Below are 14905 nucleotides of genomic sequence, written 5' to 3' on the forward strand. Positions count from 1 at the left end.
ACTCCCAGCAAGCAACACGACCGGGCTCCTGCCCCGTGACTTTTCCCGGCTGTTGATTGGTCGGCCTCACTGCTCGTCAACCAGAGTCAGTCTCTGATTGGTCGAGCGCCGCTCAACGAAGTGCCCCGCGCTTCAGGTCAGTGGGTCCGCGCCCCGGAGACATGGTGAGCTCGGGACCCCTGTCCGGAGGGTCCTGAAGGGTTTGGGGTCTCCTCTCCCCGGGTGGGGTTCAAGGAAATGGGGCTCCCTTGTGGGCGCTTGGGCGCTGAGCTCGCGGGGGTCGTGCAGCCGCCGCGTGTTCCTTTCTGGGGTCACACAGCTTCCCAGGAGGACCTGGGAGGGGTCAGAGGTCGTGGTCCCGGGGAGGAGGCTGGGGTCCCCGCGTGGGACACTGAGGTCCCCGCTCTGGCTGCGGGATTCTTGGGGAGCGCGGGGACCTCCTCGATGGGGTCCTTTTTTGGGGGTCCCCGCGGGATTCGGGTGTTCCTGGGAGGGTCGGGAAGGGGCCCTGGGTGGAGTCCGCCCCCCCCTGGCTATCCCCCAACTTCTCCAGCCACTCACGGAGGGCAGCCTGAGTTCGTTCCCGAACTTAGCAAAGACCAAGGCTGCCGCTGGGCGTGCACGAGGATCCCCAATCTGCAGTGCTGGGGGATGGGTTGGGGTGCAGGGCCCCTGCAGACGCCTGGCCCAGGGGGGAACCGGGCATGGGGGACGAGGGGGTGCATCCAGGGCCGGAGCCATAGCACAGCAGGGAGGGCACTTGCTTGCCTTGCACCAGGCAGACCTGGGTTTGACCCTCAGCACCCCAGTTGGTCACCCCCTCCCCAGCACCAGTAGGAGTGAACCCTGAGTGCAGAGCCAGAGTGCTGAGTGCAGAGGAGGAAACATTGAGTATCTCCGGGTGTGGCCCTAATCCGCCCCAAAAGTGGGGGTTCTTCTCTCTCCTCCCAACCCTGGGTGCTGGGATCCCACTGTGAGCCCAGCTCCCTCTGGGCTAGGGTGATGGCATTTGTCATTGGCCCTATGACATAGGGGGTGTCTGAGACCCAGACAGGGGCTGCAGGGGAGCAGAGAAAGGAGGCTGCTGAGTCATCTAACACTGGAAGGGGATAAGGGAGTGTGTGATGTGTCCATGGGGGTGATGGGCGGGTCCAGGGGTGTGAGGACCTCGAGGAAGTACCTGTGGGGGGGAATGGAGAGTGACAAGCTGGGGCTGGGGACTGCTGCATAGGGGTGCCTGCGGGTCAGAGGGCAGCAGGCCGTGGGCTGGGAGTCCTGGGCGAGATGGCAGAGTAGGGCAGGGGCTGCCAGGGACCACAGCCCGGCTGCACTGGGGGCACCCCCCTCTCCCAGACTCACTACTGCAGAGGCTCTTTCTGGTCTGAGTCCCAGGTGGCTCATGTCCTGGGTCTGTGCACAAACCCAGCCCAGCTGCTGCTCAGATTCTAAGTGACAAAAGCAGCTGGACTCTGGGGCCCTACGAACCCCCCTTCTTCTGGCATCAGGAATCACTTCTGGCTGGTTTGGGGGGAGCCCTATAGGATGTTGATTTTTCACCTTTTTTTTTTTTTTTTTGGCCACACCCGGTGGCGCTCAGGGATTATTCCTGGCTGTGCACTAAGAAATTGCTCCTGGCAAGCTTGAGAGACCATATGGGATGCTGGGGATCAAACCCTCAACCGTCTGTCCTGGTTTGGCCAGGCAAAAAAAAAAAAAAAAAGCCCTACCGCTGTGTTGTTGGTCCGGTTTTATTTTCCTCGTTCTTTAGAAGAACATGAAGCTCGTAGGCAGCCTCCAAACCTCACCTACCCACCACCCCAGCATTTGCCCTTGATCCTGGGCACAGAGGTCTAGACTGAAGAGAGGGCTTCAGTCACTAGAGACACTTCTTCTCATGCTTTTGACACCAATCAGTGTCGGATGGCAGGGAAGGAGTTCACTTCTTCTCAAGCTTTTGACACCAATCAGTGTCGGATGGCAGGAAAGGAGTTTGACTGGCGGCACATGTCCCACCTAGGGGCAATCCTTGGCATCCCCCAGAGCCCTGCTAAGAGTGATCCCTGAGCAGAGTCAGGAGTCGATCCTGAGCACTGTCGGGTGGGATCCAGAAACATCGACAAAAAGGAAAATATGTGAAGATGTGAATTGTGTATTTGGACTTAGAAGGGTTAGAATGTGCTGACCAGAAGGCTCCACCCGCGTTCTGAGTCTCTCCCTGAGACTGAGTGGCCAGAAATAGCCGGGGTGGGGGGTGGTTTCTCAGGGGGGGGTGTCAGGAAGTGAATCTCCACCGGGTCATTGGGGGCCAGTGACCCCAAGGTCAAGATCCCAAGGGTGGACGCAGAAATGGAGACATGGGGCTGGATTGGTAGCACAGTGGTAGAGTGGTTGCCTTGCACGCAGATGACCCAGGACAGATGTGGGTTCGATCCCTGGCATCCTATATGGTCCTTCAAGTCAGGGGCAATTTCTGAGAGCAGAGTCAGGAGTAACCCCTGAGTGTCGCCAAGAGTGACCCAAAAACCAAAAGTATATATATTTATTTGGCAAACCGAAGTGCTCTCTCTGTTGCAAACCAAATAAATAAATAAATGGGGCTACACAGTTGGTGCAGAGGGGTGTGCTGCAAAAAATAGGGCAGTGGGGAGGATGCTGGCCTACACATTGTTGTTGACCCAGGTTTGATCCCCAGGTATCCTGGGCACCGCCAGGAGAGATTCCTGAGTACCCCAAATCAAACAAAAATAGGGCACCCCTATTTGGGAGGATAATTAACATCAGAGGCTGGAAGCGGGAACCCCACAGCTCCTCCTCCCTGCCCTGCCTCCAGCAGACACGGGACTCCCGGGGCTCGGCCAGTCCAGCTCCCTTGATGGAAGGGCCGCACCTGTCCCCGCCTGGGTATAAATAGCCGGTTGGTTGCGAGGCGGGAGCTTGTGACCGGCTGGCAGGCGCTACCCGGCTGTGTTCCATCCCGCAGGCCGTGCTGGGCGTGCAGCTGGTGGTGACCCTGCTCGCCGCCACCCTCATGCACCGGCTGGCCCCGCACTGCTCCTTCGCACGCTGGCTGCTCTGCAATGGAAGGTGAGTCGCCCTTCCGTGGTGGGAGGAGCTTGGTCCTGATGTGTGGGAGGAGCCCTATGTGCCACGCCCATAAGTGGGAGGTGCTTTTGGGTCATGCCCCCAGGTAGGCGGAGACTCATGCAACGTGTCCCAATATGGAAGAAAGTAGAGACACGCCTCCAGGTGGGAAGAGTCACATTAGACACGCCCCCAAGTAGACGGGACTCGTGTGGCATGATCCAATGGGTGAGAGCACTTGTAAGGCACGCCCCCGAGTGGGAGGAGCCTCGGGATACGCCCCTCCCTCTCTCCTGGGCAGCCACCTGCTTTCTGCAAACCTAGGCGAGGGCCCTGGCTCTTTTTGGCACTCTGCGAACTCTCCCTGGGAGGGGTCCCATACCCAGGGGTTTTGGGGACCCCCCCCTCTGCATCCGTCTTTGACACTGGAGCATGTTGCACGAGTCTTCGCCCACGTGGCCAGCCTCTCCCTGGCCAGAATGGACCCTGCGTGGCCCTGCACGGTCCTTCCCACTGAGCCCCAGTCCTTGATGCCCCCCACCAGCTTATTCAGGTACAAGCACCCCTCGGAAGAGGAGCTGCGGGCACTGGCCGGGAAGAAGCCCCGAGGCCGGCGGGAGAGGTGAGAGGGGCCGGTCTGGTCTGCGCGTGGTGGGCAGGGACCCCTCCCGAGGGCAGTGGGACACTGTTGAATTAATTAATTAACGATGGGGCTGGATGGCGGTGGATGGAGGCCTTTGTGCTTAGGCCCCAGCCACGTGGCTTCATCCCCCATCCAGCTGGCAAGTTCCAGGCCCAGGTAATCCGCGTAATCAAGACTCACTCACACGCAGGCTTCAGGAAGAATCATCTTTATTTATGCCCTTGCCACCACAGGTGTGTGGCCTATGTCAACCTTTTAAGCATTCGCCCTGCATCTTATCTCCTGTTAGCCATCTTCCCTTTGGGCTCCATGCGGCCCAAAGATCCAAAAGCCAGGAAGCCAAGCCGGGCCAAGAGAGAAACGGCCAAAGGGGCAAAAAGGCAAAAGGGCCGAATCCCTTTCGTCCCAGGCTTATCTAACTTTTTCCCGACCCCTCCCAGGAATGGGAGGTCTTGCAGGTAGGGTCACACCTATTATCCGGTTAAGACCCCTCCCAGAAATGGGTGGGTCTTAGGGTACACCACATTTCCCCCTTTTTTAAATATTTTCATGCGCCAACGTAATAAAGTGAAAATTAATATACCAGCCCTTTTCAAAAACATATCATTTGCAAAATATACTTTACACCTGTAACCTAAAATTCTATTAATGCTTTTTTACCAAGCACTATTTTGGAACTTTCATGTTCCTATATTTTTAAACTATATTGGGGGAACTTCACTGTTTCTATATTTTTTTTATACACAAGTACTTCAGCATACATGCATAACATACATTTTAAAAACAGGCTAAGTACATTAAAATACACAGTAAAACATTTTGCAATTGAAAATATTAACTTTGAAAGACAACAAAACACATTTAAATTATAAAGAAAATGACTTAAGACAAAGATGCAGGTGGTTAGAAATTAGATGTTTTAGTTGGGCTAAGCTGTTTTACCTTCCTTTATTTTTATTTTTTAACCACTAACTAGCTAAAACTTATCCCATTACCAACTATGAGTGAAATATATGACTATTTGCTTAGTTTCTACACCTAAAATCACAGTTTAAATGATTAATTTGTTCCACGCTGATTTCACCATGTTGATTTCACCATGTGGCTTTTGTAAATTTTTAGATTTTAGATGCTGGTTTGTTTCACGCTGATCTCACCACGTGGCTTCTGTAAACTTTTAAAGTTCAGATGTTTTGTCCCACGCTGATCTTACCACGTGGCTTTTTTCCGTAGTTCCAGGCTCCGCTGCCGGTTTGTGATCTGGAGCGAGGATTCCAGGTTTTTCGCTTTTCCGGGCCAAACTGAGCCCAGCCAAGCCGATTCCAGCCGATATCCCAGCCGAGCCGAGCTGCTTGGAGCTTGCCGCTTGGAGCTTTTTGCCGCAGGGGCTTCACCGCTGCCTTTTTTTCCCTCTGGGAGCACTTTGGATGTTTAGAGTTCCAAGTGATTTAAACTAAAAGTTCAGTTCGAAATTTCCAAAGTCGAAATCCAAATTCAAGCCAAAGGTTATTTTCAGAAAATCAGTCCATTTTTAATACAGTTTTTTTTCTCCTCCGTTTCCAATTTAGACTTTTAATAAGTCTTTGAAGAGGCCCAGGTTTTTGTTTCTTGTAACAAAGTTTTAGTTTTGGGCCTGGGCCTGGGCTGGAGGTGATGCAAGCTTCCACCTCTTTTGTTTTAACTGCCCTTGTTTCCCTAGAAGGGGTCACGGCCATGTTTGAACATGGCTGCACGTGGCCCAGTGTTTTGGGCTCAGTGCACCCGAAAAGAGCCAAAATGAAACAGAAGAGCAGAAATATCACCATTTTTGCTGTTTTGTTGGGTCCAGGATTCAGGTCCCTGTTCGGGCGCCATTTGTTGAATTAATTAATTAACGATGGGGCTGGATGGCGGTGGATGGAGGCCTTTGTGCTTAGGCCCCAGCCACGTGGCTTCATCCCCCATCCAGCTGGCAAGTTCCAGGCCCAGGTAATCCGCGTAATCAAGACTCACTCACACGCAGGCTTCAGGAAGAATCATCTTTATTTATGCCCTTGCCACCACAGGTGTGTGGCCTATGTCAACCTTTTAAGCATTCGCCCTGCATCTTATCTCCTGTTAGCCATCTTCCCTTTGGGCTCCATGCGGCCCAAAGATCCAAAAGCCAGGAAGCCAAGCCGGGCCAAAAGAGAAACGGCCAAAGGGGCAAAAAGGCAAAAGGGCCGAATCCCTTTCGTCCCAGGCTTATCTAACTTTTTCCCGACCCCTCCCAGGAATGGGAGGTCTTGCAGGTAGGGTCACACCTATTATCCGGTTAAGACCCCTCCCAAAAATGGGTGGGTCTTAGGGTACACCACAGGACACTCTCCTCCATCAATCACCCCGCCAGGTGGGCCAATGGCCTTGGTGAGGAGAAGCCCCTGTCTGTGCCCCGAGACGCCCCTTTCCAGCTGGAGACCTGCCCAGTCACAGTGGTGGATGCTCTGGGTAACCGTGGGGACCCCAGGGCGGCGGGCTGGAGTGTCCATGGAGGCCGGGCCGGGCTGAGTCTGGGGTCACCCTGCAGTGCTGCGCTTCTTCCCCGAGTACCAGTGGTTCGTGGACTTTGCCTTGTACGCGGGTGGCGTGTACCTCTTCACCGAGGCCTATCGCTGCACGCGGGGCGCGGCCGGCGAGCCCAACATCGCGCTGCTCTGGTGTCTGCTCTGTGTGGCCTTCTCTCTGTATCCTTGGCCGGCCTGGTCTGGGGTAGGGGACCCTCTTTTAGCCCCTGCAAAGCTGCCATGGTAGGTGGGTTCGGTCCCCGAGGGCCACCAGGCATCGGGGACACAGCGGCCTTTGCCTTGACCCAACCCAGCAAAATGCTCCTGACGGTCACGCGGCTGTATTTCGGGGCGCAGGAGGAGGGGGAGCGCTCCGTGTGCCTCACCTCCGCCTTTGTTTTCCTGCTGCTCGCCCTGCTGGTGCAGGTGTTGCCTGACACCACCCTGGAGCTGGGCCTGGAGCCAGGTACCTTCCAGGGGGGAAGTGTGAACCCCACCCCAATCTCTGGGTCCACTGAGCTGGGTTCTGCCCGTGTCTCCCACCTGTTGTGGCTGCTTCAGTCGCACCTGCCTTCGTGCTGTGGCTCTGTGGGTTTTAGCTCCTTCTTCCCATCCCTTTCCATTCTTTCCCTCCCCTCCGTTTTCTTTCTTATTTGGGGGGGGAGCACACCCAGTGGTGTTCAGGGGTTACGCCTGGCCTTGCACTCAGAAATCATTCCAGGCGGTACTTTCAAGATATGGGGTCTGGGGTATGGGATGTCCAGGAATTGAACCTGGGTTGGCAGTGTCCCCTCCCCCCCAGCTGTGCTATTTCTCAGGGTTCCCGGTTTCTAGGGGGAGTGGGTTTTCTGCTGACCTCCTAGATTCCTGGTAGAATACAGGGGTTCAGCCCCAGCATGTGGCCCCAAGCCCTATCCAGCCAAGTGTATTCCCTATATCCCCAGGCTAGGGTACCTTGGTAGGAGGGTGCAGCGCAGTGCTGGGGTGCTCCACACTGCCCCCCCTGCTCTCCTGCAGGCATGGCCAGCATGACCCAGAACCTGGAGCCACTCCTGAAGCCTCATGGCTGGGACTGGGCGTGAGTCCTGGACGGGGGATCAGAGGGCTGGGGGGGGGGGGTGTCATCCTGCAGGCGACCCTCACTTTCCTCTCCTCCCCAGGTTGCCTCTGGCCAAGCTGACCATCCGTGTGGGGCTGGCCGTGCTGGGATCCATGCTGGGCGCCTTCCTCACCTTCCCGGGACTGCGACTGGCTCAGACCCACCGGGACGCGCTGGCCAGGGCCGAGGGCCGGCCGCTGCTGCAGTACCGTGGGCTCGCGGGGGACGAGGCCTGGGAAGGGCAAGGCGGGGTGCTGGGGAGAACTGCATCTCACACCGCACCCCGGATCCCCCCAGGCTGTTCCTGCACCTGAGTTTCCTGTCCCCCGTCTTCATCCTGTGGCTCTGGACCAAGCCCATCGCCCGAGACCTCCTGCAGCAGGCGCCCTTCGGGGGTACCACCGTCTCCCTGTGCGTTCGGGCCCCTCCATGCCCAGGTGTCGGGAGGTGCAGGCCGGAGCCCCGGGCCCCAGGGTGTGCGGGCGGCCCATCCACCGCAGGGCGCGCCCCCAGCCTAGTTCTGCGTCCCCCGGGCACAGGCTGTCGGACGCGGCCTTCGACTCGCTGCGCCTGTGGGTGCTGGTGGCGCTGTGCGCGCTGCGCCTGGCGGTGACGCGGCCGCACCTGCAGGCCTACCTCTGCCTGGCCAAGGCCCGCGTGGAGCAGCTGCGGCGGGAGGCCGGCCGCATCGAGGCCCGCGAGGTCCAGCGGCGGGTAGGAGCCGGCCGGCCCGACCCCGGGGAGGGCGCGGGACCGGGTGGGCCGGGATGACGCGGGGCCGGGCCGGGGACCCCGCTGCAGCCCCGCTCCCGGCCGCCAGGTGGTGCGCGTGTACTGCTACGTGACGGTGGTGAGCCTGCAGTACCTGACGCCGCTGGTGCTCACGCTGCACTGCTCGCTGCTGCTCAAGACGCTGGGTGAGCGCCGGCGGGGTGGGCGGGGCCTGCGGCGGAGGCTGAGTGATTGGGCGGGGCCTGTTGTTGGGGGTAGGCGATAGGGTGCGGCCTGAGGGTGGGCGGGACTGACTCGGAAGGCGGGATCTAATTGGGTGGAACTGACTTGGCAAGGGGGCTAGAGGATGGGTTGGGCTCGTCTTGTGGGCGGGGCCCGGGACTGAGTGATGGGGTGTGGCCTGATGGTGGGCGGGGCCTTGTTGGAGCAGGCCTTAATTGGGTAGAAGTGACTTGGTGGGAGGGGCTTGCAATTGATGCTGGATGATTGGGTGGGGCCTGAGGGTGGGTGGGATGAATGGTGGGCGTGGCCTATTTGGCAACTGATGGGCGGTGCTTACCTTATAGGCGGGGCCTGGGACTGGATGATAGGTTGTGGTCTGAGGGTGGGTGGGGCTGACTTGGTAGGCGGAGCCTTGTTGGAGTATGGCCTAATTGGGTGGAACTGACTTGGTGGGCGGGGCTTGCCCTTGGGACTGGGTGATGGGCGGGGCCTTTTTGGAGCAGGGCCTGAGGATTGGTCAGACTGTACCGGGCTGGGTTCTGGTACTAGGGTGGATGGAGCCTGAATGGAGGGGAACCACTTGGTGGGCGGGACCTGCTGTTGGGACTAGGTGATTGGATGCGACTTCATTGTGGGCAGAACTGATTTGGTGGGCGGAGCCTGGTGCTGGGGTAGGGCTTGGGGAGGCGGGGCCTGCTGGGCAGCGTGGCTCCCAAAGATGCAGAAGAGGTGACAGGCTATGGGGCAGGCTGATGGACCCAAAATGGGCAGGAAATTGGGATGAGGCTGGGGTTCTGGAGACCAGGTGGAAGTGTCCAGTGTCTGCTGGGGTTCGAGCCAGTTCTAAAGGGCCGGACTCTCCCTCCTCCCTCTTGCCACAGGCGGCTACTCCTGGGGCCTGGGCCCCGCCTCCCCGACACCCCTCGCCTTGTCCTCGGGGTCTTCAAGCACCGATGCACAGCCGGACCCCACGGGAGACGAGATCCAGCGGACGGCGGAGCACATCGCCGGGGCCCTGGGTGGACTGTTCACGCCGCTCTTGCTCCGCGGCATCCTGGCCTTCGTGGTGTGGTGGACAGCGGCCTGCCAGCTGGTCTGCAGCCTGTCGGGCCTGTACCTGCAGCAGCACATGGCTGGCTGCTAGTGGACTCCGCCAGGGCCCTCTCAGAGAGGTCCAAGTGCCTCGGTGTCCCCAGGCCAGGTGGGACTGAGCCTCCGTCAGGGACCCCAGAAGGAAAAGCCGGGCCTTTTGCCTTTCATCCAACCTCAGGCCCCGCCTATAAGGCAAAAAGCCTATGGACCCCCAGAGCACGCTTTCAGGGGTGCTGTGCCAGTGGGGGTGATGGGGCACCGCTCTGTTCAATAAAGTGGAGGTGCTTCTTACAAACCAGACTGAGCCATTTTCTGGAGCTGAACTTGATTCCCTTCCTGGGCTAAAGCACATCCCAGGGTCTGGTGGGGCCCCTGCATGGCTCCCAGGCTGGTCCTTGCTTTGCTGTGAAGATCAGTTGGTGAACAACACAAGGGTACGGGGAAGGGCGCTGCCCAATATCTATCCCTTAACCTCTACCAGCAATTTCATCTCCAAACTTGTTCCACAGGCTCACTGGCACATGACCTAGAGTTACAAACTAGATTGTTTTACAAAGGGCAGGGAACTCTGCTGTCTCAGAGACCGTTAAGTGACTCATGTTGGGCTCTGGTAAAACTCGGTCAAGCTTCTGGTAAAGCTTGATCCTGCCACCCTGGCTAAAGTCACCAAGAACCTTGACCCGGCCTCACCTCTGCCCCACCAACCTTCTCCCTGGGGCCGGTTCTTGCTACAGCACCCATCCAACTTCACAAATATAGCCAGAAACCTGCACATGAACTTTACTCTGGTTCTGGAGGGAGTCACAGAAGGGCCTTGGTGGGGGGAGGTCAGGGGTCAGCCTTAAAGGGCAGGCACAGGAGAAAAGTCATTTTACTTTTTATTAAATATACTCTCTTGGCACAAATCTTTAAAATATATATAAACATTATATATAAACAAAGTGTCTTCATGGCATCCAAGTGTAAGTCCAGACTAGGAGCTCAGCCGGTGGGGTAGGGGAGGGCAGGGCCTACAAGGTGTGGGGGTCTTGGGATGCTTCCCAGAGCCACCAGGGAGGCACATGGGGAACCTACACCCATTGGTTTGACCGCTTGGGGCGCCAGAGGCCCCTGACATCTCACCTAGGGCACTGGTGCCTCTCCCATGTCTCCTGCACTGGGAAAGGCTGGGGAGGCGCAGCAAAGGGGTCACCACGGGACAGACCCCATAGAAGGGGCTGACCAACGAGGAAGGGGCTCATGACGATTCCACCGGGAAGATATTCTGAGTCCAGACTGGGGTGGGGTGTGGGGGAAGGCAATGTCTGACCTCACGAGACTGGCTTCTGGGGCACTCAGGAGACCCCAAACTTTCCCAGGGTCCGGATCTCCCACTATAGAAAGTGCAAGGCTGACCCCCAGCCTCCACCCAAGGAAATCAAGCGCTTACTGCCTTTTTATTTTTGGTTGGGGGAGGCCACACCACGCAGTGATCAAGGCTCACTCCTGGGTCTGTGCTCAGAAATTGCTCCTGGCGGTGCTTAGGGACCCTACGGGATGTTGGGGATCGAACCTGGGTTGATTTCCAACGTCCTACCCGACATACTGGTCTGTTGGATGGAAGCGGCCCTAGGGATTGCCTGTGGGTGGGGAGTCAGAGGTCCCCAAAAATCTCAGCAGAGGGCTCAGTGTAGGGGGGGCCACCCCAGTCAGCTGAGGTCCAAGATGGGGGTGCGGGATGACTGGGGTTCAGGAGGGTTAGACAAGGCAAGAAGCTGCTTGTGGGGGCACTGACGGATACGTGGGGGGTGGGCGTGCCCCGACCGGTGCCAGCACACCCGTGGCGCCCTTGGGGCCTTCAGGTCAGCTCCTCTTGGAGGAGCAAAAGCCAAGTGCTTGGGACCCCTGGGCCCCAGTTCCAACATTGCACTTAGGGTGTCCCCGTGGGGAACCGGGTAGGGCTTGGGTCTGGGTGCCCCGGCTGTGCGTGGCCCCGAGAGGGGGCTCCGGAAAGCAACCAGAGGGCGGCGGCGGCGGAAAGAGGGGCTCGAGTCCCCCGCGGCGCCCCGGCCTAGCTCTGCAGGTGCCGGAGCAGGATCTGCATGAGGTCGAAGGTGGTGAAGCTGATGCCCACGGCGATGGGGCCCTTGAGCCAGTTCATGCTGAGGCCCTTGTACAGGCCCCGCACGGCGCCCTCCTCCCGCACGATGCTCAGCAGCGTCTGCACGATGGACATGCGCGGGTGGCCCGTCACGCCGGCCGTCTGCATGCGCCGCCGCACCACGTCCAGCGGGTACGAGGCCGACTGGCCGATGATGCCCGCGCACGCGCCAAAGACCATGCGCTCCAGCGGGTAGGGCTGCCGGTGCCCGCTGTACTCTGCGGGTGCGGGGACGTGAGGAGTGAATGGGGCATGCACCCGGAGGGACCCCAGGCCCACACAGGCAGACAGGCAGGAAGGCAGGGTCGTACCCACCACCTTCTCTGCCTTTTTTTTTTTTCTTTCTTTTTTTGAGTCACACCTGGCAGCACTCAGGGGTTACTCCCGGCTCCACGCTCAGAAATCACTCCTGGCAAGCTTGGGGGACTATATGGGATGCCGGGATTCGAGCCAATGACCTTCTGCATGAAAGGCAAAAACGCCTTACTTCCGTGCTATCTCTCTGGCCCCTTCTTTTATGCTTTATGCGCTCAGGGCTTACTCCCGGCAGGCTCCAGGGATCATATGGGATGCAGGGGATGGAACTCGGGGCAGCTGCGTGCAAGGCAAAGGCCCTCCTCACTCGGCCCACTCTGGCTTTTTTTTCCCCGCCTGGCTCCCTAGGCAAGTGTGGGGTACAGGGGTCCCCCACAGGCACCCTCACCTCGGTGCAGGCTCTTGAGCGTCTCATAGGTAAAGAAACTGAGGCCAGCGTAGGGGATGACGCCCAGCACGGTGGGTGTGAAGCCGTGGTAGAGGGTGCGCAGCCCCTCCTCCCGGGAGATGCGGATGAACACGTGGAAGATGTTACTGTACCTGCGGGTAGGGCAGGGCCGGTGATGGGGGATGCTGGGGGGCCCCTGCAGCGTCGCCCGCAGAACCCCCACCACAGCCCTGCTCCGCGAGGGACTCACATCTCCTTGGGGGTCACGGCCATGCGCGCCCGGACCAGGTCCAGCGGGTAGGTGAGCGACGTGGCCGTGGTGCCGGCCAGGGCGCCGGCCAGGAGGCGAGGCCACGGGGGCAGGGCTCTGCGGGGACAGCATGGCGTAGGCCTTGGAGCAGCGGGTTCAGGGCCACCCTGCCCACCCGTGGCCTTGCCTGCCGGGCTTGAAGTCAGGATGGGGCGCATCTACCCTGTGGACTGGGCACTATGGAGCAGCAGGCAGGTTAGGGGCAGGTGGTAGGTGGAGGGGAGAGGCTGGGGTGCAGATGGGGTCCAGGCTTGGGGCTGGAAGCTATTGGCCTGGGGTGAGCCTTGCTGGCCTAGAGGTGGGGACACTATAGGGACCTGGGGCAGGGTACTGAAGGCTGGGGTTGGGGTGAACTGGTTTGGGGGTGGGGATTAGCAGGAAAGGGGCGGGGTTGAGACGGCCTGGTGTTGGGGGGCCAAGCAGGCCTGGGGACTGGGCACTGGGCACTATACTGGAGACCTGTGTCTTGGCACTGAAGGCCCTAGCTGGTCTGGGGTGGGGCATTTTGAGTTCAGAGGCGGGGCCGAGCAAGCCAGGGGCATGGTCTACCTGGGTGAGTGGGGCCTAAGAAGCCCAGGGCGGGGCCAAGCAGAGTGGGGCGTGGTCTAACTGGTCCAGGCAGGGCATATCCAAGTCTTGGGAGAATAGCTGAACTGGCCAGGGCCTAACAGGTCTGGGGCGGGGCATTCGCGGGCACTGGGCGTGGCCTAGCAGGTAGGGCGTGGCCGGATGGCCAGGGGCGGGACTCACTCTCCGCGGAATCCATAGTAGCGGCCCAGGATCCGCTTGTACTCCTCATGTGCGCTGAACTGGATGGCGGCGTAGGGCACGACCCGCACCATGGTGGCCGAGTTCCCGCGCCACAGGCTCAGGAAGCCCTCGTTGAGGTAGGTGAGGTACAGCAGCCGGAGAGCCTCCTGGGGAGGCAGAGGCAGGGTGGCCTGAAGGGGCGCTCCCCACCCGCAGAGCCTCCCCCGGGGGACACCCACCCTGTGGTCCGCCCCGGTATCTGGACACCCCTCTTGGGCGCTGTTCTGGAGGGAAGCCCGTGGCCTGGCTCGAACTCGCACACAGTCCAGTAGCTGCCCCAGGGGCTCGGGGTCATGGGGTGGCGTGCCCAGGCGGGAGGGGTTGCAGGGACCACCCCTGCAGAAGCACCCCTTACCTTCGCGGAAAATCTCTTTGAAGACACTGCAAAATACAAAAACAGCAAAGTCAGGGGGAGCACCCCGGTCTTAGGGTGGTCTCCGAGTCTGAGACTACCTGGGCCTTGCTCACCCTGCTCACCCCAACCCTCTGGGGACTCACCCAGGGGAGTACAGCCTCACCCACCGGCCCCCGGCAGCCGGCTCGCCCCCTACGAGCGCCCTCTGAGTCCAGGTGAGGGGTCCCGTGAGGACAACCCTCTGCTGAGTTCCCAGGATTCAGGGTGACCCCATTCAGTGAGGCTGGGCCCCTAGGGAGACTGAGGCACAGAGAGGCACCGGGGTGCCTTCTCAGGGTAAGGAGAGGGGTATGCAGTCCATAGTCCTGGCCCTGGAGAAAGTAGGAAGGAGATGGTCCCCTGGCCTGAGCCCCAGAACCCATGCAGACATGGGGAGTGTGGGCGAGTGGACTCGGGGTGCCGTTACCTTGGAAGATGATTTTGGTTCGGTCCAGAGGGGCTACTGCGGTCTTGGCCAGGGCTCCAGCCAGAGCACCGGACAGCAGGGAGCTGAGGACCTGCCGATGATCCCTCTGGAAGGAGATCGGGCGGGAGCAGGGCCTGAGACCTTGGGGGCAGTGGCCCTTGCCTGCCGGGAACAGCCCTACGGCCACCTGACCTGGAGTTCGGAAAAGGTTGGAGCGGCCTCTGTCCCTTTGACCCTTGCACTGGGGAACCACCTGGGGGGTACCTGAGTGGCCCCGAGGAGCGGCTCAGTGTAGGACCCAAGTGCTGTCGGAAAGACAAGGTGGGGGCAGGGACTGGGGGATCTTTGCAGCCAAGAGAGTGGGGGGCCAGGTTTGGGCTTTTGGCCGCAGTGGGGTGTGAGTGGGTGAGTGGATGAAGTGGGGGTCTAAACTCCTCTCAAAGGCCCCTCCCCCAAGTGGCTGTCTCTGCACCCACCCATATCTTTGGTGGGGGGCAGGGTGACCCCCAACTTGCCTGTGCGGTGGAGCCCGCATCCTCCGCTCCACTACCCATCCCAGGCCAGCGGGAGGGCGGGGGGCTCCGTCCTGGACAGAGGGAAGGAGAGGCCAGTGAGCAGGACAAGGGGGGCCCTTCCCGCGGCCACTGCCAGCCAGCCCGTGACACAGCCCAGAACCTCACATAGGGGCCCACAGGTCACACGTGAGGCAGCATCGGGCTTAATCATTGAC

The 14905-nt window shown here is 59.7% G+C and overlaps 2 protein-coding genes across 2 annotated transcripts; one reads left to right on the forward strand and one right to left on the reverse strand.

Annotated features, from left to right (window-relative positions):
- Window positions 1-127: 127 nt before the first annotated feature.
- Window positions 128-9486, forward strand: TMEM161A (transmembrane protein 161A). The gene is made up of 12 exons (XM_049788487.1): window positions 128-164; window positions 2981-3084; window positions 3626-3703; window positions 6093-6190; window positions 6270-6426; window positions 6561-6712; window positions 7264-7324; window positions 7407-7550; window positions 7643-7756; window positions 7885-8059; window positions 8166-8262; window positions 9181-9486. The coding sequence occupies exons 1-12, from the start codon at window positions 162-164 to the stop codon at window positions 9441-9443; spliced, it is 1446 nt and encodes a 481-aa protein (XP_049644444.1). The 5' UTR covers window positions 128-161; the 3' UTR covers window positions 9444-9486.
- A 1546-nt stretch (window positions 9487-11032) lies between these two features.
- Window positions 11033-14655, reverse strand: SLC25A42 (solute carrier family 25 member 42). Its single transcript, XM_049788372.1, has 7 exons — window positions 14652-14655; window positions 14176-14439; window positions 13710-13735; window positions 13295-13461; window positions 12485-12601; window positions 12235-12386; window positions 11033-11749 (listed from the first exon to the last, which is right to left on the reverse strand). The coding sequence occupies exons 1-7, from the start codon at window positions 14653-14655 to the stop codon at window positions 11442-11444; spliced, it is 1038 nt and encodes a 345-aa protein (XP_049644329.1). The 3' UTR covers window positions 11033-11441.
- Window positions 14656-14905: the final 250 nt, after the last annotated feature.

This window comes from Suncus etruscus, chromosome 15, assembly GCF_024139225.1.
Source record: "Suncus etruscus isolate mSunEtr1 chromosome 15, mSunEtr1.pri.cur, whole genome shotgun sequence".
Classification (NCBI taxonomy): Eukaryota; Metazoa; Chordata; class Mammalia; order Eulipotyphla; family Soricidae; genus Suncus; species Suncus etruscus.